The sequence below is a fragment of the Stegostoma tigrinum genome, chromosome 27, assembly GCF_030684315.1.
Source record: "Stegostoma tigrinum isolate sSteTig4 chromosome 27, sSteTig4.hap1, whole genome shotgun sequence".
Classification (NCBI taxonomy): domain Eukaryota; kingdom Metazoa; phylum Chordata; class Chondrichthyes; order Orectolobiformes; family Stegostomatidae; genus Stegostoma; species Stegostoma tigrinum.
The window spans coordinates 43,433,416-43,457,390 of record NC_081380.1 but is presented as its reverse complement, the minus strand read 5'-3'; the positions used below and the strand labels follow the sequence as shown (position 1 = coordinate 43,457,390).

The window sequence follows — 23,975 nt, the reverse complement described above, 5'->3', positions numbered from 1 at the left end:
AAAAGCATATAAATATAAAGCATTGGTTAGCATCTCGAAATCAAATAACACTTAGAAAGGATCTTCAACAAAAATTATATTGGCGTAAAGCTGAAGAAATAACATCATGAGAATGTCTACTTCAGTTCCTCACTCAGCATTGAACGATAGTACAGTATAGGAGACCTCACAGAAGAATACGGTTAGGAAGCCTATTCTTTGCAGTGTTAAAAGCCGAATAAAAGATTTGTTCCTATAAACTTAACTGATAATATTACACTAGGCCTGATCTAAAAAGATCATTGAAAGAACTGCAGATGTTGTAAATCAGGAACTAAAACAAAGTTGTTGGAAAAGCTCAGCAGGCCTGGCAGCATCTGTGAAGGATAAAACAGAGTTAACTTTTCTGTTCTGAGGAAGGGTCACCAGACCCGAAATGTTAATTGTGTTTTTTTCCTTCACAAATGCTGCCAGACCTGTTTTGGCTCAAGAATATTTCAACTTGTTTGTTAGTTTAGATTAGACTAGATTCCCTACAGTGTGGAAACAGGCCCTTCGGCCCAACGAGTCCACACCACCCCTTGAAGCATTCCACCCAGACCTATCCCCCTATAACCCACACACCCCTGAACACTACAGGCAATTTAGCATGGCAACCTAGCCTGCACATCTTTGGACTGTGGGAGGAAACCGGAGCACCCGGAGGAAACCCACACAGACTCGGGGAGAATGTGCAAACTCCGCACAGACAGTCACCCGAGGCTGGAATTGAACCTGGGTCCCTGGCACTGTGAGGCTGCAGCGCTAAACATTGAGCCACCACGCCGCCCTAAAAGTTTAAAGGAGTCCTTGTGCAGTTTAGAAGCAACTCACTACATGAGCATGCCCATTGTGGTGAGTTGTAATTTGAATTTAGAAGTTCTGCTACTATCCTCTCTGATCAACTCCTGTAGGTTATGATATAATCATCTTCCAGATAGGTCACATTATTATGGCAGTATAAATCAGGAAAAATTGATTTAATTCTTGGACTATACTATAGTAAGCAAATTCAGGCAGAATAATACAAGAATGCCACAGGTGGGCTTGCTTTAGGACAGAAAAAAACTCAGACTGGATTCCTGTTTCCAATCATTGTACAACAACCACTGATGCAATAGTTGGATGAAGAGATGATCAAAGTCAACTATGATGCCTCCATAATTTAATAACTTGTCAACACAATGTCCAAGTTTACACACGTAGAAAGTCACAGTGCATCCGGTGTGTGCAGAAAAATAAGCAGCAAAAAACTAATGATTTTAGGCAGAGGTGGGCATAAAATTTGAAAATTAAAATGCAGTACAGTCAATATTCTAAAAGATAAAGTTTGAAAAATTATACTAGAAAGTTTTTTGTACAAGATTTTAAAACAAGTCAGCATGAAATTGAAATGTTGTTTGTGAATTGAAATAGAATGGACAAACTGAGCAAAAATTAAACTAAACTTCAAATAAATCTTCACAATTTAAATAATGAAGTGTGAAGCTGGATGAACACAGCAGGCCCAGCAGCATCTCAGGAGCCTGAGATGCTGCTTGGCCTGCTGTGTTCATCCAGCTTCACACTTTGTTATTTTGGATTCTCCAGCATCTGCAGTTCACATTATCTCTCTTCACAATTTAGACATTACTTTTATATCATGAACAGTATTCAAGCAGTTGTCATTAATAGCAGAGAAGAACTGCAGTAGCTTTATGAAGTTTTGCTCTAACTAAAACAGAGAAAGAGGCTCTAGAGATTTTGGGCCAGAAATTCTTTAAAGTATGCAACATTGGCTATTTTATGTGTAGAAATATGTGGTATAACAATAAAAATAGTATATTTATTTGCTCAAATCTTACGCAAACATCAGCTATTTTTATTTGTTGATAGTAAATTAATGTATGTGAAATGCACAAAGTACAGTGAATAAGATTTGTAAATTTGGAATATGGTGCATTGGCAATAAAGGAAATATGAAAAGTAGTGCTTAATATTTAAAAAACATATAGCGTTCAGAAAAGATCAGAGAACATAAACTGTCAGAACGGTACAAGGAAGGGAAGTAAAAGGAAGGGTAGTAGTACTGATGGAGGAAACTAGTGCAGTGTTGGAAAGGCAGGATGTTTTTGAGGAAACAAAAACAGAATCCATTTGGTTAGTGTTGAGAAACAGAAAGAATATGATCACGCTGCCAGAGATTTTCTGTAGGTTTCTGTAAGGGTCTGAACAGTGAGAGAGAGGTTGAGGAGCATCTCTGCAGAAAAGCTACGAAAATGTGCAAGAATCATGGAGTGGGGATTATATTGGGTACATTAATTATCAAAATATCAATGAGGATAGTGTTAGAATAAACTAAAGACAAGTAATTTCCAAAATGCATTCAGGACAACCTTTTTGACCAGCATGTTCTTGGTCCAACTAAGAAAGAGGCATTGGAGCAGCATCTGATCCTGGAGAATGAATTGGGCCACATGGATCAAGTGTCTCTGGGGAAACATTCAAGTTACAGTGCTCATTGCATCATGACTTTTAAATTATTAACAGAGAACAGAAAGGGACAACATAGACCAGGTGGCCATCAACAAGTTGGACCAAAGGGTCTGCTTCCATGCTATATGACTCTTTGTTATTACACGCCTCTGGAGCAGGTTGGATTTCTACCCAGACCTCTTGGTTCAGGGGTAGGACACTTCTACTGTGCGACAAGAGGCATCTGCCATCCTCCAACTTGCTGCTATCAAACTCATTTTTCTGATCAATCTGTTCAGAGATGTTACTGTACACCACTGGAGCAGGTGGGTCTAGAACCCAGGCTTCCTTGTCCAGGGGTAGGGATGCTACCACTGCAACACAAAAGCCCGTTTTTGCTTCCATCGAAAACTGCATCTGTACATCCCCGTCAGCTGCAAATTGTCTGTAGCTCAAACTTCAATTACTGCTTGCCTGGTCAGTTGTTTATATGATTACTGAAACGGGTATCAAGTTACTTGCTTTCAAAATATACAGCTACCCTTTCCAATACTGGTTTTAAAACAGCCCTTTCTCATTTTATTCCATAGTTTACAAAAAAATGCTGAAAAAAGAGAAAAAAGTCAAGGTCCTCACATAATAGAGGACATTGAACAGCTAAAAATTTTGTGGATTTTACATGTGTATTATAAAAAAGCATTCAACAAGTACCATTAAAAGACTGGCTAGCAAAATTGAGGCTCACAGTAAAAGAAAGTTAGTGAATAAAATAATTACAGAAATAGTAGGAATAAAATAAGCTGACTTCAGAATGGAAAACAGTGAGTCATGACACAGTTGGTTGTTTTTCATTAGGCGGTGATGTAAACAGGCTCAGTGTGAGGATTTTCTTTGATGTACATAGACTACTTGAGTATTGATATGCAGGAAAACTTCAAATATTCCAATGATTCCAAACTTAGAGGTATGGCAGATTATAATGATACTAATTGAATGCAAGTGTATAGACAGACCACTAGAATGGGCTCACAAGTGGAAGGTGGAATTTCATACAGGAAAGTGTGAGGGAGAAACAATATGGAGTTAATAGAACAGTTTTAAAGAATGTGATGTGACATTATAATCATACATCAAGCATGGCACAAATCCATACTATAGCAGCAAGGGCATTAAGTGCAATATAATCAACTTTGGGGAATCTGACACTAAAAGTGGGACTGAGGAAAGCTCTTGACAATGCAAATTCAAACAGAAGCGAAACTGCTTGACACCAAACACAATTGCTGCAAAATGGTCCTGAACTATGTCAGCTAAAGAACAATATATGACAACGATGAATAAGGCATCTGATGTTAAAATCGTCTATGTTGACATCAAGCCAGGCACAAGTTGCAAAATGTCAAAGCTAATTATGGTTACTATACTGTTGGCAACAATGATAGAAAAGTATTGAAAGCCTACAAATATTAACCTTTTGGAAAGGGTTTGTTGAACTTGGCATTCGAAAAATTAAGTTTGCACAAACATATTTAGGAGTGCAACTCAGGCAATCAGCTCAATAATAAATGTCAGCTAGATACTGGATACAGTAATTCATGCAGCTTTTAGGTCTTACACTTGTCAAACGTGCAACATTGACTGCATTTACAAAAACACATCACTGTAATTTCTTTAAAATGAAAGACAAACTAAAAATTCTGCATGTCAGCAATGGGTAGCATACTTTGCCCACAAAACAAAAATATTAAAAATTATTCACTTGCAACAAACTGCACATCTAAATCGTGTGCGACCATATGCACTGATTTCATATTTGAACTCCAGAAGATACATACAAGTTAAGTTTCATTGAAATTACTTCAAGCATATAGATTATTCATAATTCAGTACAAATCAGAGGTAGTTATTAAAGCATTGTTAAATTCATAATGGCTTATTGTCACAAATTAGAAAACTAGAGAGGTGATTTAGCTGTAACTTGAGTAATGAGTGAGATTCTAAACGCTGATTTGCAGACATGCTGCAATACTGTTACTGAACGTCAACATAATTGGATGAGGGGATTGAAGGATGGGTCAGCAAGTTTGCAGATGACACAAAGGTTGGAGGTGTCGTTGACAGTGTAGAGGGCTGTTGTAGGCTGCAGCGGGACATTGACAGGATGCAGAGATGGGCTGAGAGGTGGCAGATGGAGTTCAACCTGGATAAATGCGAGGTGATGCATTTTGGAAGGTCGAATTTGAAAGCTGAGTACAGGATTAAGGATAGGATTCTTGGCAGCGTGGAGGAACAGAGGGATCTTGGTGTGCAGATACATAGATCCCTTAAAATGGCCACCCAAGTGGACAGGGTTGTTAAGAAAGCATATGGTGTTTTGGCTTTCATTAACAGGGGGATTGAGTTTAAGAGTCGTGAGATCTTGTTGCAGCTCTATAAAACTTTGGTTAGACCGCACTTGGAATACTGCGTCCAGTTCTGGGCGCCCTATTATAGGAAAGATGTGGATGCTTTGGAGAGGGTTCAGATAAGGTTTACCAGGATGCTGCCTGGACTGGAGGGCTTATCTTATGAAGAGAGGTTGACTGAGCTCGGTCTCTTTTCATTGGAGAAAAGGAGGAGGAGAGGGGACCTAACTGAGGTATACAAGATAATGAGAGGCATAGATAGAGTTGATAGCCAGAGACTATTTCCCAGGGCAGAAATGGCTAGCACGAGGGGTCATAGTTTTAAGCTGGTTGGTGGAAAGTATAGAGGGGATGTCAGAGGCAGGTTCTTTACGCAGAGAGTTGTGAGAGCATGGAATGCGTTGCCAGCAGCAGTTGTGAAAGCAAGGTCATTGGGGTCATTTAAGAGACTGCTGGACATGTATATGGTCACAGAAATTTGAGGGTGCATACATGAGGATCAATGGTCGGCACAACATTGTGGGCTGAAGGGCCTGTTCTGTGCTGTACTGTTCTATGTTCTATAATTGAGTACATATATTGAATATCTGACAAGTCGACAGTTCTTGAATAGCTGTGGCTCCCAGTTAAAAGAGCCATGAACTGTCAATATGATCAATTTCTTATAGTGAGAAACAAAAGTTTGAGCCATAGATGGGCTGAGGTAAGGTTGGAAGTATGAGTTCTTTGCAATGGCAGCTCAACCTACAGTGGGAACAAGCACAGAAAATGTGAGGCTGAACAAGCTGCCAGTTTGAACATTCCATTAATTGCTCAGCTGAAAGACTGGATCCTCAGAACCCATAGCAAATAGTCATACATCTAAATGCGAGAACATCATAGAGTTCTTAAAGTATCTATCATGTACGCACAGAAGTGTAAATGAAATTGTGGAGGAACATGTGCACAGTGATACATGCTACTTAACAGGAATATAGATCATCATGCAAATAATGCCTATTACTAGGCCATCACTATTGGAACCACAAGTAACAGCGAGTTTAAACGGTGACACAAATTTTCCAATGAAATTTGTTACCAAGTGATAGCTATGTCGGTGCCAATATTCAAGCAATAAGTTTTTTGATTTTAATACAACGGAGAAAAGTGAATTGAGATGCAATACCAAGTTGTAATGATCTCCAGATGTGCACTGTTTCCCTCCCAAACGGATCATTGTACATGCTAATAAAGCATCCAGAATAGATATAGATGATACAAACTATTGCAATGTCTCAGCACACAGAGATTAGCAATCTCACTTAATTACCCAAAGTCAAAGAAGTAAATAATACACTATAAAAGACCGCCATGCAGTATTAAATACGCTGTCAGTCAAAGGAGCCGCTCCATCTCAAGAGGTTGGTATCGACAATACCCAACAACCACATTTTCCCCTTCCACGGGGTACAGAACTCTGGAATGGATAACCAGGAGAATGCACCACACACAAATTAGAAATGTGGTGACAGAAGTATAAAATACACCATTTGGAAGAATAAGATGAATTTAGTGAAAGCATACACCGAGAATTCACTTGGTAGTGAATAAAAATGCAGTAGAGGAACGATTGGTATCCGTGAAAACTACAAATGCACCTCCCACTACACAAATATAGTTCCATTGGTGAACACTTCAAACAATTTTCACAAAAGGACATCTTTGTATTTGAAGGAAGGCAGCAAGCAGCAAGGGGCACCTGCAATTAAATGCAGGCAAAAACTGAAGCAAAATGTGAAATTCACTTCAAAACTGGACTGAAATTCAATCAAACCAGACAAATACATTTTTTGGTTAGTATAACACATCATGGTGGTGTTAGCGAAGGAGCATTTGAATAATACGAAGTCATAAAGCTTTCTAGATCAAGGAGAAAAAAAAGCATTCACAACTCATTTGATTGAAAATATGCAACAGAAAGCACATTCCATCTTTTATCTACCATCACTCATTTTCTAAATAATTTATGGTTAACTTACTTGAAAACAAAAGCATTAAAAATGTAACAAAGATACTGTATACATAAACAAGCATTTTTTGCAACTTCGGATTGGAGTTGCAGACATACTCAAATAAAGATTCATACATCTCTCAAATGACTCAAGTAGTTCTCTGATGATCTTGGTTACATAACAACAAGTTCAGCATTGGGGAAACATTTAGTCGTGAAACAAGTGTGCCAGTGAAAATACTGCTATTTTTGAGGGCAACAAGAGAAAACTGCATGACCGTTGTATTTCTGTTAATGTAGAAGAATGGGCTAGATAATCTTTTTAATGAGCAACCTGTGCAGAGTCCCAACTGCATCTTTGAATGATGTTACTTTGACTTCTGTTAGTTCCTTCAGCTTTTTTTAAGTTTATTCTTTTTGTGGGATGTTGGCACCACCGGAAGGCCAGCATTTATTGCCCATCCCAAGCTGCCCTTGAGAATGTGGCGGTGAGCTGCCTTCTTGAACTGCTGCAGTTCACTTGCTATGGGTTAGGGAGGCAATTCCAGGATTTTGACTCAGTGACAGTGAAGGAGTGGCAATATATTTCCAAGTCAGGATGGTGAGTGGGTTGGAGGGGAACTTGAAGGTAGTGGTGTTCCCACTTATCTGCTGTTGTTGTTCTTCCAGACAGAAGTGGTCACAGGTTTGGAACATGCTGTCTGAGGATCTTTGGTGAATTTCTGCAGTGCATCTTGTACACACTGCTGCTACTGAGCATCCGTAATGGACGGAGTGGGTGCTTATGGATGTAGTGCCAATCAAGTGGGCTGCTTTGTCCTGGAAGGTGTCAAGCTTCGAGTGTTGTTGCGGTGCACTCATCTTGGGAAGTGGGGAGTATTCCATCACATTCCTGACCTATGCCTTGTAGATGATGGCTTTCAGGAGTCAGGTGAGTTATTCGCTGCAGTATTCCTAGCTCTGACCTGCTCTTGTAGCCACTGTGTTTATGTGGTGAGTCCAGTTGAATTTCTGATCAGTGATAACTCTCACAGTGTAGACAGTGGTGGATTCAGAGATGGTAATACCATTGAATGTAAAGGGGTGTTGGTTAGATTGTCTCTTATTAGTGATGGTCAGAATCTGGCATTGGTGTGGCACAAATGTTACTTGCCACTTGTCAGCCTAAGTCTGGATATTGTCCAGATTTTGTTGCATTTGGACACAGATCCAGTGACTGAAGAGTACAAATGGTGCTGAACAGTGTGCAAACATCTCATTTCAGAGCTTATGATGGAAGGAAGCTCATTGATGAAGCAGCTGAAGATGGTTGGACTTAAGACTCTACCCTGAGAAACTCCTACAGAAAGGACCTGGAGTTGAGATGACTGACCTTCAACATCCACGACCATCTTCTTATATGTCAGGTATGACTCTAACTACTGGAGAGTTTGCTTCCTGATACCCACTGATTCCAGTTTTGCTAGGGCTCTTTGATGTCACACTTGTTCAAGTGAAGCTTTGATGTCAAGGGCAGTCAGTCTCAGCTCAGCTCTGGAATTCGGCTCTTTTGTCCATGTTTGAATCAAGGCTGTAATGAGGTCAGGAGCTGAGTGGCCCTGACAGAACCCAAACCAGGTATCACTGCGCAGCTTCCATCACTTTATTGATGATCAAGAGTAGACTGATGGAGTGGTAATTAGTGGTAATTCAGCTCATTTTTTCTTTATTTGTTCATGGAATGTGGGGTTTGCCATCACCAGTTGTCCAGAAGGCAGTTAGGAATCAACCTCATTGCTACAGGTCTGGGTTCATATCTATGCCAGATCAAGCATGTTTGATGGATTTTCTTCTCTAGAGGGTATTAGTGAAACAGATGAGTTTTCACAGCAACTGACTTCCTATTACAGATTTTTATTGAGTTCAAAATTCACCATCTGCCAGGATGGGAATTTGAAGCCATGTCTTCAGATCATTTGCCTGAATTTCTGGATTATCAGTTCAGCAACGAGTGAGAACCCATGTCGGTTGATGTACCAAGGAAAAGTGTTCCCCAAGTTTTGCTTTAATTGAAAAGTTGCATTATCTCACAATATAAACATTAGATCTGATTCAGCAATTAGGCAGTACTTACTGAACAAACCTGAAATGTGCCAAAAAGTACACTCAAAATCAATTTAAGATTATCAGTCAACCTCTCACCAATGTAGCTCATCCCTCCTTGCCAGAAGGTGCATATATTTGTACGCATGACCCAGTCCTCAACAGACAAAAGCAATTTGACCAGGTGCTGCAACTTTTCAATTAAACAATAGCTTAGGCACACTGACTTAGAGTGACATTGTCATTTTTTGAATTTAAACAAAATAGGGGTAACTGTGATCAGAGATAATGGGAACTGCAGATGCTGGAGAATCCAAGATAACAAAGTGTGAAGCTGGATGAACACAGCAGGCCAAGCAGTATCTTAGGAGCACAAAAGCTGATGTTTCGGGCCTAGACCCTTCATCAGAGAGGATGTCAGCTTTTGTGCTCCTAAGATGCTGCTTGGCCTGCTGTGTTCATCCAGCTTCACACTTTGTTATCTTGGGGTAACTGTTGCTTGGTTCGTTCTCTGTAGCAACATCTCAATTAATTAGAGTTGTTTCTTTTGAAGTCTGGCACTCTTACATCTGCCTTGAACAGTGCAAGATGAAATTATTTGACAGCATGTCTTTTTATGCAATAGTTTATTGGGACAAAGGCCAACATTTTGAATTCTGACTGATTAATCCGTTCGCAGCCCAACTGTACTGAGGCCAGCTCCAATACCTGCAGCGCTATTCCAAGTGAAACCACGAAGACCATAGAATGACATTCAGTCCCCAACGATTATAACATTAGAAAATGAAGGCCACATTGAGCAGAAATATATTTTCATCAATGTGTGCAAAATTTTACTGATCAGATTTTTACTGAGATGTATAAAGAGGCTGTAAATCCAAGTGCCTGCCGTATAGCTGTCACAATATTTTCTCGGAACCATTCAACTGTGACTATGTAAAGGTAAGGTACAGGTAACTTGCAGTGAATAGCAGTACATCATATGGCATTTCAACAAACACAAAACGTCATGCTTCAAGAAACCATGGTGCAAATCTACCCTGGTCTCATCTACTCATCTCGATCCCAGTTGCTACTGGGGTTTCTGAACAAGTGACATGATTAAAATCTAATGCAACCAAAACTCTCTTATGAACAGCAAATTCAATCTATTGCCAGTCAAGCAGAAGTGAAAAAAATCAAACAGCTTCCCTGGAGGTACATCACTGTTATATGCTTCATGCCACTGTGTCTAAGGTGAACTATAAGTGTCAATCATTATTAAGAATCCCCAAGGTGACAGTTCCACTTTTCAAACCCTACGCACAGTTTGATCGAAAATAAAATCTTAAAGGTCAATGCAACTTGCTGAGGATATGATAAACAAAAAAAAGGTGGACTGCTCTTCCATTTTTACAGACAGTTTACTTACAATCCAAAAAACAGGGAGAAAAAGGTACAAGTTTTAACCTGATATTCAGAAGATATTCTACAGTTCCATCCACAGGCAAGGACTTCCTGGCTTCTATACCCAAACAAAAATGAAGGCTACAATTCCTATTTAATCCATGGTAAAAACAACAGTTCAAACAATTAAAAAGCCAAGATAAAATAATCCAAATATTCCTCCTAATTGATCTGATTCAGTAGCTGTGCCTTTCATTACAAAAGAACCAAGTCTTGCTAGAGAACCAAAATCTCCAAGTAAGAATTATGAGCTAAGTAAAGGAAGTGTATTTATGGAGATCGATTCTGAAGAGGAAGAAGTTTACAATACAGTTCAGCTTGATAAATTACATGGAGGGCTTTACACAAAGAAAGGAAAATGTTAATGTGAATCAGCTGATAGCACACTTCTCTCAGAGTAAAGGCGGCGTAGGCTCAAGTTGCACGCCAATACTTGAGCACAACATCTGGGCCAAGAGCTGTATTGCATTGTGGGAACTGCGGTCCACTACAGGAACCATGTATTCAAGGCTCTGACTCCATGCACAAATGCAAAAGATATAACAGTGAGAGATAAAGAAGAACAGGATGTCCCAGATTGTTTTCATCTGACATGACGCTTGTTTGTTTTTCTAATCAACCTGCTCAGAGATGTTATTACACACCTCTGGAGCATACGGGACTTGAACCCCAGCCTTCTGGTCCAGAGGCAGAGACAGTACCTCTGTGCTAAAAGAACCAGTCTCAACAGGAAGCCCCACTTCCTTACCTTAAAAGGGAATCAGATGAAGCATTGAATTGATCATTTAATTGTCAATATAAATAAAGAGGGAACAGCTGGGACTTGGGGAGAGCGCTCACAGACTTTTATTTAGTTAAAAAATTCTCTGTTCAGGAGAGGTCCTGTGTCATTGTTTCTAATTCATCTATGAACTATGAGGATTTTAACTGGTCCATTGTGCAGTTTTATGGGATCATCCTTCATGCAAAATAATTCTTGCATTTTCTGGAGTAAGACCTTTCACAAAGGTCATTGTGAAAGATTAAAGCACTTGGGATTTGGCGAGGTGTATTGAGATGGAAGTTGGCAGAGTAGAAATAAACAGGAGGAATTAATGGGTCTTTTTCAAGTGTCAGGCAGTAGCCAATGGCGTGCCACAGACATCGGAGCTGGGACCTCAGCTACTCACAGTACATTCTAGCAATTAGGATGAGGGAACAAAATGTAACACCTCAAAGTTTGCCATTGATACCAAGTTGGGTGTGAGGGTGAACTGTGACAAGGATGCAGAGATCCTTCAGCATGATCTGGACAAGTTCTGAGAGTGGGCAAATCAGTGGCAGATGCAGCATAATTTGGATAAATGTGGGGTTATTAACTTTGGAAGCAAAAACAAGAAGGCAGATTGCGACTTGAATGGCTGTAAATGGCAGCGGGACCTGGGTGTCCTCGAGCACTAGTCGTTGAAGGTAAGCATGCAGGCGCTGCATGCAGTAAAGGCGGCAAATGGTACGTTGGCCTTCATTGCAGAGATTGAGTACAGGAGCAGGGATGTGTTGTTGCAGTTATACAGAACCTTGGTAGAATACTGTGTGCAGTTTTGCTCTCCTTTGTTGAGGAAGGACACTCTTTCTCTCGAGGCAGTGTAGTGAAAGTTTAGCAGGCTGATGCCCCAGTGATAGCAGGACTAATGATTGACTAGGTTAGGATTATTTTTGCTGGGGTTCAGACAAATGAGGGGGGATCTTAGAGGCTTATTAAATTCTAACAGGATGAGACAGAGTAGATGTAGAGAGGATGTTCCCGATAGTGGGTGTGTCCAGAATCAGGGGTCACAGTCTGCGGATTCAGGGTAGACCATTTAGGATGGAGACGAGGAGCCATTTCTTCACCCAAAGAGTGATGAGCCTGTGGAATTCATTACCACAGGAGTAACTGATACCAAAACATTGAATGTATTCAAGGGGCACACGAGATACAGCACTTGGGGCAAATGGGGTCAAAGGTTATGGGAAGAAAGCAGAATTAGGCTAATGAGAAAGTGAGGAGGCATGGGATTCAGGGAAATTTGGCTGGATACAGAATTGGCTGTCCAATATAAAACATAGGGTGGTAATAGATGCAAAGTATTCAGCCTGGGCCTCGATGGCTAGTGGTGCTCCACAGGGATCTGTTCTGGGACCTCTACTCTTTGTTATCCTTATAAGTGACTTGGATGAGGAAGTGGAAGGGTGGGTTCGTAAGTTTGCCGATGACACAAAGGTTGGCAGAGTTGTGGACAGTGTGGGGGGCTGCTGTAGGTTGCAACAGGACATTGACAGGATGCAGAGCTGGGCAAAGAGGTGGCAGATGGAATTTAAACCAGAAAAGTATGAAGTGATTCATTTTGGAAGGTTGAATTTGAATGCAGAACACAGGGTTAGTGGCAGGATTCTTGGCAGTGTGGAGGAACAGAGGGATCTTGGGGCCATGTCCTTAGATCCCTTAAAGTTGCCACACAAGTTGATAAGCTTGTTAAGAAGGCGTACGGTGTGTTGGCTTTCACTGGGAGGGGGATTGAGTTTAAGAGCCGTGAGGTTATGCTGCAGTTCTACAAAACCCCAGTGAGACCACACTTGGAATATTGTGATCCGTTCTGGTCACCTCACTATAGGAAGGATGTGGAAGCTTTAGAGAGGGTGCAGAGGATGCTGCCTGGGCTGGAGGGCAGGTCTTATGAGGAAAGGTTGAGGGAGCTAGGGCTTTAGTTATTGGGGCAAAGAAGGATGACAGGTGACCTGATAGAGTGGATAGTCAGAGACTTTTTCCCAGGGCAGAAATGATTATTACGAGGAGACATAATCTTAAGATGACTGGAGGAATGTACAGGAGAGATGTCAGAGGGAGGTTCTTTACACAGTGAGGTGGGTGCGTGGAATGTGCTACCAGCAGCGGTAGTGGGGTCAGATACATCAGGGACAATTAAGCAAATCTTGGTCAGGCACATGGATGATAGTAAAATGTAGGGTATGCATGAACTTAGAGTAGGATAAGAGATCGGCACAACATTGTGGACCGAAGGGCCTGTACTGTGCTGTACTGTTCTATGACTTGGATGATCAGCCATGATTGTGAAAAATGGTAGAGCAGGCTCAAAGGCTCAAATGGTTTCCTCCTGCTTCTGCATTTTTATGTTTACAATACACAAGTATTGACTGTGAAGCACTTCGAGACATTCAAGGTCATAAAAGAGTACATTTAAATGCAATTTTAGTTTACTCTATCAACTACAAAAAAAGGATGAAATCATCTGCAAGAAATGTAAGCCATTGTTAATTCCAAAGGCTCACACCCTCTAACAGGAAACCGTGTGAACTCTAGGGGACAGTTTAGATTCATTTTCTATCATTTGGAAAACATTAGGTAGGTATTTCTCTGGAATTAAGGGTACAACTATTCACTAACAGTAATAACTATATTATATTCAGACAAATTACCACAGTGCAAGACTGCAAATCCTGTGCTCTTTTTGAACAAAACATTCTTATTTTTGAGAAAAGTTAGCAAAACGTAATAGCATTCAGTACAACTTAGGAGGAAGCGTAACGGTTTATGGTTGGCTTACCCTTGCTCCTGGTTCGTGCCTGTACATGGTAGCACACCACAGTGAAGAAGATCATAGATGGAAAATAACACTGTCTAATACATTTAAAAATAGATAAACGTACTTGATACAAATAGGAAATCTGGATATTTTATGGCTAGGTGAGCTATGCACGTGCTGCTGCACTTAGCCGAAATGAGAAAGCAAATCTCAGCCACTGAAACAACAAACTATTACATCTGCCACACCTTCAAGTTAGGGATGAAGTTGAGAAACCTAAAGAGAATTTTCAACATTGCATATTATCTTGTTGTCCTTCCTTATATTGTCCACTCACAGGCAGGAGAAGACGACAGAGGATCTGGCTGAACTATGATGGTTTCCATAGGGGATAGGAGAAAATTGAATGAAGTACAGATGATTACCACGTGTGAAGCCACATACAGCATGAGTCCCCCAAGCTTCAGAAGGGGAATGCGGGAGAACATCAAGGAGAAAAATGTATACAAATATGTAATGAACTAGTGGTATACATTAAAAAAAAGAACGTTTTGTGAAATAAATACAGCCGAATTTAGACTGTAAGATAAAAACAGAAAATGTTGAAAACATTAAGCAGATGGGAGAATTTGTGAAGAGAGAATAGAATGTAATGTTAACTCTGTTTTCCCCCCCAAGTGCTGTTGAACAGTCATTAACATAGAACACAGAACATTACAGCACAGTACAGGCACTTCGGCCCTCAATGCTGTGCCGACCTGTCATACCGATCTCAAACCCATCTAACCTACACTATTCCATGTACATCCATATGCTTATCCAATGACGACTTAAATGTACCTAAAGTTGGCGAATCTACTACCGTTGCAGGCAAAGCGTTCCATTCCCTTACTACTCTCTGAGTAAAGAAACTACCTCTGACATCTGTCCTATATCTTTCACCCCTCAATTTAAAGCTATGCTCACTCGTGCTCACCGTCACCGTCCTAGGAAAAAGGCTCTCCCCATCCACCCTATCTAACCCTCTGATTATTTTATATGTTTCAATTAAGTCACCTCTCAACCTTCTTCTCTCTACTGAAAACAGCCTCAAGTCCCTCAGCCTTTCCTCGTAAGACCTTCCCTCCATACTAGGCAACATCCTAGTAAATCTCCTCTGCACCCTTTCCAAAGCTTCCACATCCTTCTTATCATGCGGTGACCAGAACTGTACACAATACTCCAAGTGCGGCCGCACCAGAGTTTTGTACAGCTTCACCATAACTCTTGGTTCCGGAACTCGATCCCTCTATTAATAAAACCTAAAACACTGTATGCCTTCTTAACAGCCCTGTCAACCTGGGTGGCAACTTTCAAGGATCTGTGCACATGGACACCGAGATATCTCTGCTCATCTACACTACTAAGAATCTTACCATTAGCCCTGTACTTTGCCTTCTGGTTACTCCTACCAAAGTGCATCACCTCACACTTGTCTGCATTAAACTCCATTTGCCACCTCTCAGCCCAGCTCTGCAGCTTATCTATGTCTCTCTGCAACCTACAGCATCCTTCATCACTATCCACAACTCCACCGACCTTAGTGTCGTCTGCAAATTTACTAACCCATCCTTCTACGCCCTCATCCAGGTCATTTATAAAAATAACAAACAGCAGTGGACCCAAACTGCTGTATCTCCCACAATCCCATTCCTCCGCATTTTGTACAATAGCCTATTGTGGGGAACCTTATCGAACACCTTGCTGAAATCCATATACACCACATCAACCAGTTTACTCTCATCTACCTGTTTGGTCTCCTTCTCAAAGAACTCAATAAGGTTTGTAAGGCACGGCCTTCCCTTCACAAAACCATCCTGACTATCCCTAATCAATTTATTCTTTTCTAGATGATTATAAATCCTGTCCCTTATAACCTTTTCCAACACTTTACCAACAACTGAGGTAAGGCTCACTGGTCTATAATTACCAGGGTTGTCTCTACTCCCCTTCTTGAGCAGGGGAACCACATGCGCTATCCTCCAGTCGTCTGGCACTATTCCTGTAGACAATGGCGAGTTAAAGATCAATGCCGAAGGCTCAGCAATCTCCTCCCTGGCTTCCCAGAGGATCCTAGGATAAATCCCATCCGGCCCAGGGGACTTATCTATCTTCACCCTCTGAAGGATTTCTAATTCCTCTTCCTTGTGAACCTCAATCCCACCTAGTTTAGGAGCCTGTATCTCAGTATTCTGACAACATTGTCGTTTTCTAGAGTGATACTGTTGAAAAATATTCATTTAGCGCTTCCCCTATCTCATCTGACTCCACACACAACTTTCCACTACTCTCCTTGATTGGGCCTAATCTTACTTTCATCATTCTTTTATTCCTTAAATACCTATAGAAAGCCTTAGGGTTAACCTGAAACAGTAGCTCTGTTCTCTCCTCACAATGCTGCCAAAAATCCACAAACAGGACTGTCTGGCAGACCCATTGTTTCAGTTTTGTCATGGTTTACAGAACTCATCTCTTCCTACCTTGACTCAGTCTTCTCGCCCCGGTCCAATCCCTGCCTACGTATATCCATGATTCCTTTGATGCCTTACATCGAATTCAAAACTTCCAGTTTACTGGTTCCAGCCACCACCTCTTTACCATGGACGTGTAATCCCTTTACACGTTCATTCCTCACCAGGAGGGTCTTAGGGCTCTCTGCTTCTTCCTGGAGCAAAGACCTGAACCATACCCACCCACCATTACCCTCCTTCGCTTGGCTGAGCATGTCCTCACCTTCAACAACTTCTCTTTCAACTCCTCTCATTTTCTTCAGGTAAGAGGGGTTGCCATGAGTACCCGCATGGGCCCTACATATGCCTGCCTCTTTATGGGGTTCATGGAACATTCCTTGTTCCAGTCCTATTCCGGCCCCTACCCACAACTCTTTCTCCAACACATCAATAATATCTTTGGTGCTGCTTCCCTCTCTTGTCTGGAATTGGAAAACTTTTTCAATTTCGCCTCCAATTTCCACCCTGCCATTACGTTCACCTTGTCTATCTCTGACTCCTCCCTTCTCTTCCTCAACATTTGTGTTTCCATTTCTGGGGATGGACTGATCACTAACATCCACTACAAACCCACTAACTCCCACAGCTACCTGGGCTATAAATCTTCTCACCCTGCTTCCTGTAAAAAGTCCATCCCATTCTCTCAGTTCCTCCGTTCCGTCGCATATGCTCAGATGAGGCCAATTTTGACAAGCCTCCAAAATGTCCACCTCCTTGTCAACAAGGCCCTCAATCAGGTCTGACCCATCTCCTGCACTTCCACTCTCACCCCTTTTCATCCCTCCTGCAACAGCAATAGGGTTCCCCTTATCCTCCCCTACCAACCCACCAGCATCCACATCCAGGAAGATCATCAGAAGCCATTTCCGCCACCTCCAACGAGATGCCACCACCAGACACATATTCCCCTCTCCTCCCTTGTCCGCCTTCCGCAAGTTCCATTCCCTCCGGGACACCTTGATCCACACCGCCTTCACCTCCAACACATCTCCATAGTCCTATGGCACATTTCCCTGCAACCGGCGAAGGTATAACACTGGCCCATTTACCTCCTCCCTCCCCAGTATCCAAGGGCCAAATATACCTTCCAGATGAAGCAACAGAATCTGGCCTATTGCATTCGCTGCTCACAATGCGGTCTCCTCTACATTGGGTAAATGAAGCACAGACTTGGCGATCGCTTCGCAGAACATCTACGTTCTGCTCACAAAAAGCACCCTGAACTACCTGCTGTCTGCCACTCTAATATCCCACCCTGCTCACTGGCTAGTATCTCTGTCTCTGGCTTGCTGCAGTGTTCCAGCAAAGCCCAACACAAACTGTAAGAACAACACCTCATTTTCCACCTAAGGACACTACAGACCTCGGACTCAATATTGAGTTCAATAATTTTAGGGTCTAAACTCTTATCCCAGCCCCTACCCCACACACCATGCTTTGTTACCACACAGCTTGCCATTACACACCCCCTGCTGTTGGTCACTAACAGTCGCCATTAACAAATATTCACCCTCCCAGCCTGATCGTTAGCAACTCCTTTGTCTGTCCAACTGTCTTTCTCTCTCTTTGGGCCCAATCGTATATTTACTCTCTACCCCACCCACCTCCCTATTTTGTCATATAAAATGGTGTTTTCCCAGTCACCATCAGTTCTGAGGAAGGGTCACTGAGCCCGAAACGTTAACTCTTTTTTTCTTTCATAAATACTGCCAGGCATGACGAGCTTTTCCAGCAACTCTGTTTTTGTTGCTGTCTGACTTGCTGAGTATTTACAACATTTTGTTTTTATTTCAGATATGCAGTACCCTGCTTTTTGATTAGAATATAGATATTTATTTTGTAAGGCAGGTAGTATTTAAGAGGCACAAAAACTTTTCTCATTATACTTTGCCACATTGTATAAAAGAATCTACGGCTCTAACAAAAATATTTAATGCTTTCACAAATCAATGGAATAATGGGAAATATCTGGAGTGGAAGAACGCTCAGTGAACAACTCAAGTTAAGGTGATCTGAGAGGCAGACTCAAATACACAGCAGTGAATTCAGCATGATATTTACTCATTGTTGTCATTTACTTTTGGGTTATTGGAGATGTGAAAAGTGGAAATAAGCCTGAAAATATGTAGAAAGGAACTGAAATGTCTTGGCCTTTTAATGTCTGTGCCTCATTTACAATAGGTCAGTTTTTGACTACCCTCCATATATCCTACTGTAATAGGTTTCTGTATAATAACATTTATCAACTAATTCCTCAATCCTACTAGATCCTTAAAAACTTTGTGGAACAAACAATGAACATTTTCTCCAAGTAATTCTGAACATAGCTGTAGCAAATTTCAGCCAATCTGATCATTTTGCAGAGGATGTTACTGAAACTGGAGGGTTTGAGTTATAAGGAGAGGCTGGATAGGCTGGGACTGTTTTTGCCTGAAGCGTAGAAAGTTGAGGGGTGACCTCAGAGAGGTTTATAAGATCATGAGGGACAAAGATAAGGTGAATATGAAAAGTCTTCTCCCTAGGGTAGGGTGCATTCAAATCTAGAGGGCATAAGTTTAAGGTGAGTAGGGAAAAGATTTAAAAGGGATCTGAGGGGCAACTTCTTTATACAGAGGGTGGTAAGTATATGGAATGAACTCCCAAAGGAGTAAATACCGAAACAGTTACAACATTTAAATGGCAGTTGGATATGTATATGAATGGGAAAGGTTTACAACTATGTGGGCCAGCAGCCTGGACGACATGGACAAGTTGGAACGACGGATCTGTTTCCATGCTATATGACTCTAACTGTCCTGCCATTTCTTATATAAATCACTAGATATCACTCTGGAAGGCTATAAAAAAATGTGAAGTTTGCAGTTGGATATACTGTTGACTAGTTTTCTTTTTAAATGATAAATTAGTTCAGTATTACATTTCTGCCAGCAGACTATGGGGACAAAGTGTAGCACAGATGTATTGCTCCATGAGATGCACAATAACACAGATGCTTCAACTAAATATTTTTAATGTGATCCTGCAGGCATTTTTATTCTACCTTTTATGTTTTTATGGGTTATTTTGCAAGTGGAAAGGTTTCAGCAGCCCATCTTTCTTAGTTTTAATTACTTGCCTGGAGGTCTTTGACATTTGGAAAAGGAATACCTATTGTAACCACAGCACGGGCATTATCATCAGTGAAATCAAGTCCTTCACTGACTTTTCCCCTGCAAACAGCTACCAAGAGAGCTCCACCTAAAAACAAAAACAGAAAGAAAAATTAAGGCAATACACCAAAAGGACAGTTAAAAAGGTAAAGATAAATCAGCTTGCAAAAGATTACTAGCCATAGATACGTAAATATTTTGAGTTGGGCTAAAAGGTCCAGCAAACATCAGTCATTTCAGCATATCATATATGCAGCTTAGTCTATAGTGGCTTTGGTCATTACAGCACATTCAGTTTATGTTCACAAATGGGCAGCTCAAGAATCTGGGCAAGTCTTATTGCTGCACATGTGCAAGCTATCCAGAATAAATAATAAGATGAATGTATTGGGTCTAATCAGAACAGATGGTAACGTACTGGATGTTTCACAGTATGCTGAGCTACAAATTAGAGATGTTTTAAAATGGCAACATCTTTGGCTGTCCTTTGAACTTAAAGTAAAACAAATTACCCTGGAAAATGGAGAGGCTATGAAGCAACATTGAATGCGACTCAACAAGTCAGATGATGACTATCGCTGAGACTGCAGGACCTGGTCAACATAAAAACATAGGAACACAAGAAGGCCATTTACTTTTTGAGCCTGCTCCAGGCCTTAATATGATCATGGCTAACTGAACACTTCAATGCCTTTTACCCACATTAACCCCTTAATCCCTTATTCCATTGCTTATAAAAAAAATCAACCTCTACTTTAAATATACTCAAAGACTGAGCTTCCACAGCCATCTGCAGTAGAAAATTCCAAAGATTCACAACTGTCTGAGTCAAAAGATTTGTCTTCAAATCCTAAATGGCATACCACAGTTAGAGAATCAGATTATAACAATTGAAGAAATTACACAGTTCAGGAGATATCACCAAGACAGAGAGATCCAACACACCCTGCTTCTATGGACTCCCTAAGGTACACAAGCCAGGGGACCGCCTCAGACCCACTGTCTCACTACCAGGTACACTAATATATAGACGAGCCAAAGAACTACAACAGAAACTGAAATACTTAGTAAACAACACTACCCACTCCATCTACTCCTCCCAAGAATTCCTCAACATCATCAGGGACACGAGAATAGAAGAGGACAAGATAACGATATCCTTCTACATAACAGCACTATTGACATCCATAAACAATGACCTAGCCAAAGAGACAACTGCCACACTGCTGGATGAAGCAGGAAGGCAAAAACCCCATGGCACCAACAGCATCAACAAGGACAGCACCCTGAAAATGCTGGATCTGTACCTTACTTCACCTTCAATGCCCGTATATGCAAACAAATCAACAGAACATCAAACGTATTCCGGATATCAGGGCTGATTGCAAATGTGGTGAAGCAAAGGTTAGAATGGACAATGTTCCCAATTATATAACCCAAACTCTTCCAAGATGTGACTAACAAATGTACAAGACTAGAAGAAACTCAATGTCACGTAAGCAATCTCCTCATCGAAATAAAATTCACAAAAGAAGAAAGGAACAATAACCGATTCCCCTTCCTAGATGTCATCGTGGAATGTAAGAACAACGCGGAACTCCAGACCAGTGTATACAGGAAGACCACACATATGGACCAGATACTTAATTACACCAGCAGCCACCCCAATACCCATAAATGGAGCTGCACCAGGACATTATTTAAATGAGCCATAACACACTGCAGCAACCTGGAATTATGCACAGAACAATAGCACTTATACTGAGTTTTTAAAAGAAATGGATACCCAAAAAGCACAATCCACCATTACCTCTGTGACAGACCACAACAAGAAGACACAAGACGGCCAGACACACACCAGTCACCCTACCGTACATCAGATACAAATCAGAGATGGCCACAAAACTACGTAGACCCCCAGGTATCAGGGTAGCCCACAAAACAACAACCAAACTGCAACGGCGACTGATGAACATATAGGATCCCATACCCACAATCAACAAAACTAACATAATATACAAAATATGCAAGGACTGTGAGAAACCTTACAGAGGCCAAACTGGAAGAATAAGAATGCAGGAACACCAGCTAGCCACCAAGAGACACGACCAGTTCTCACTGGTCTCAATACAAAGATAGTCATGAATTCACCTGGGACAACACATTCATAATAGGACAAGCCAAACAGAGACACACCAGGGAATTCCTGGAAGCTGGCATTCCAACTGGGATTCCATTAAAGACAGATTGAACTGGATCTAATAGGCAAACCATTGAAAAACAAAACCGAAGTGATGCCAACCACCCCCAGCAAACAAAGGCATATAAAAAACAAGCAGGACAGAAGACCAAGATAATAAAGTGTGAAGCTGGATGAACACAGCAGGCTAAGCAGCATCTCAGGAGCACAAAAGCTGATGTTTCGGGCCTAGGCCCTCTGATGAAGGGTCTAGGCCCGAAATGTCAGCTTTTGTGCTCCTGAGATGCTGCTTGGCTGCTGTGTTCATCCAGCCTCACACTTTATTACCTTGGATTCTCCAGCATCTGCAGTTCCCATTATCTCAGGACAGAAGACCGATGCTTCCTGGGGGTACACTGATGTTGCTACCTAGCAGGGTGACACAACGTCTGTAATCAAACATACCTGCTCGGCGAGCAAGTCTACAATCTTGTCCACAACCTGAGCTACAAATCTTCTAAAAAACTTTGGGCATATCACATCCATTATATTGTTCCGCCAGATCTAGATTCTCTGATCCCAGACAACTTTCTCATGCAGGAAACCAGAGCACCAGCTGAAACACACGGAGACATGGGGAGAACATGCAAATTACACACAGAAAGTCACCTAACACTGGAATTGAACCCAGATCTCTGGTGCTGTGGGACAGCAGATCTAACCACTAAGCTATTGTGCATGTTAGCTATTTACACTGAATGAGCAACTGTGAAGTTGATAGGATTAAAGTACTGAAGTCCATTAATGGGCTCTATATATTTGTCATTTTTATCGACGCCCATTAAAAATGGATCGACATGCACAGAATGGCCTCTCGTACCTTATAAAACAACATAGAAAAACTCTTCTAATCTTTTAATATGCGTGGTATATTTGAGGTTCTTCCAACAAACAGCAGGGCTCCATTTATCAATGGGGAGATTCACACCTTTATGAAGACAAAGGGGGTATGGCACATCCACATGGCACCCTACCATCTGTCCTCAAGGTCTGGTTGAGTGGGCAGTCCAGGTATTTAGAAGTTGTATGCAAAAGCAAGCTGCTTGTACGTTTCCTCTTGATAGGACAATGCCAATACATGACAATGGGAGTACCCTGATGGAACCATTGACAGGCTGACATATTTGGACGAGGCTTAGCTTGACATTCCCAAAATTGGGCAGTAAGGTTAAATTAAAATAAGAAACCCAGAAAAGGGCTAAAATGGGCATAGGTCGGACAGAGATGTAAAACAAACAAAAAGAAAACAATGCAATAGGGCATTTAGGGGGCTCTTGTGTTGCAGTGATAGTGTCCTTCACCCCAAAATCCAGGGCTAGGGATGGTACCACTGTGCCACAAGAGGGTCAATGCCTAATTTCACTCCTGGACACAAAATGACAGGCACCTGATTTCACTTTGTGGGGACTTACAGGGTTCCCAAGCAGACTGTTTGCAAAAAACTGTTGATATAGAGAAAGAGTGAGAGGAGTGAGGGAGAATTGGAGAGAATCAGGAAGAGCAGACACTGTGGTCAGAAGAGGAAAAAAAAGAATATTTTTCTTGATCAGCTACCAGACAGAGTGGGGTGGTAAAACATTTTCCAGTCGAAAAGACAGAAATCTGTAGAAATTTAAAGACACTGGAAAATGTATCCTGTCACAACCAAAGAAGGAACCACTGGAATGAGTATGCTGAAGGTAAATAATCTTCAATGATGATGGTTTGCTACATGGTAACAAGCAAAGGAGAAATGATTGATTCAAAGGTGTGCCTAAAATGAAAGTGTTTCCTGTAAAGACTATCATTCCACAGTGAGTGTGCTGCATAAAGTATGTGGGTGTGAGTTTTTCACGTGTTCATACACTAAAAAAGGATGACTTTGCTGTAGTTTAGAATATTTGCTGCTTATGAAGTAATGTTTAATCAATGTTGCTTTTGAAAATCTCAAAACTTAAATTATTTCAAATTATTAAGTTGGTCACTAAGAATTCAACTTTTAAAAACAATTAATAGTTTCTACATGAATCAAAGCAATTGTCATTAGAACTACAGTTAGCTCTGGTTCTACTCAATAATGAATACAGATATTTTAATAAAA

General features: G+C 41.2%; 1 protein-coding gene across 2 annotated transcripts in view; it reads right to left on the bottom strand.

Moving 5' to 3' along the window:
* The window catches only part of brip1 (BRCA1 interacting helicase 1), a 243,832-nt gene that overhangs the window by 50,152 nt on the left and 169,705 nt on the right, over positions 1-23,975 (bottom strand). For both annotated transcript variants that reach the window (XM_059655417.1, XM_059655418.1), the window contains exon 16: positions 19,623-19,744. In XM_059655417.1, the coding sequence (XP_059511400.1) occupies positions 19,623-19,744 (122 nt within the window). The remainder of the gene's footprint in view (positions 1-19,622; positions 19,745-23,975) is intronic.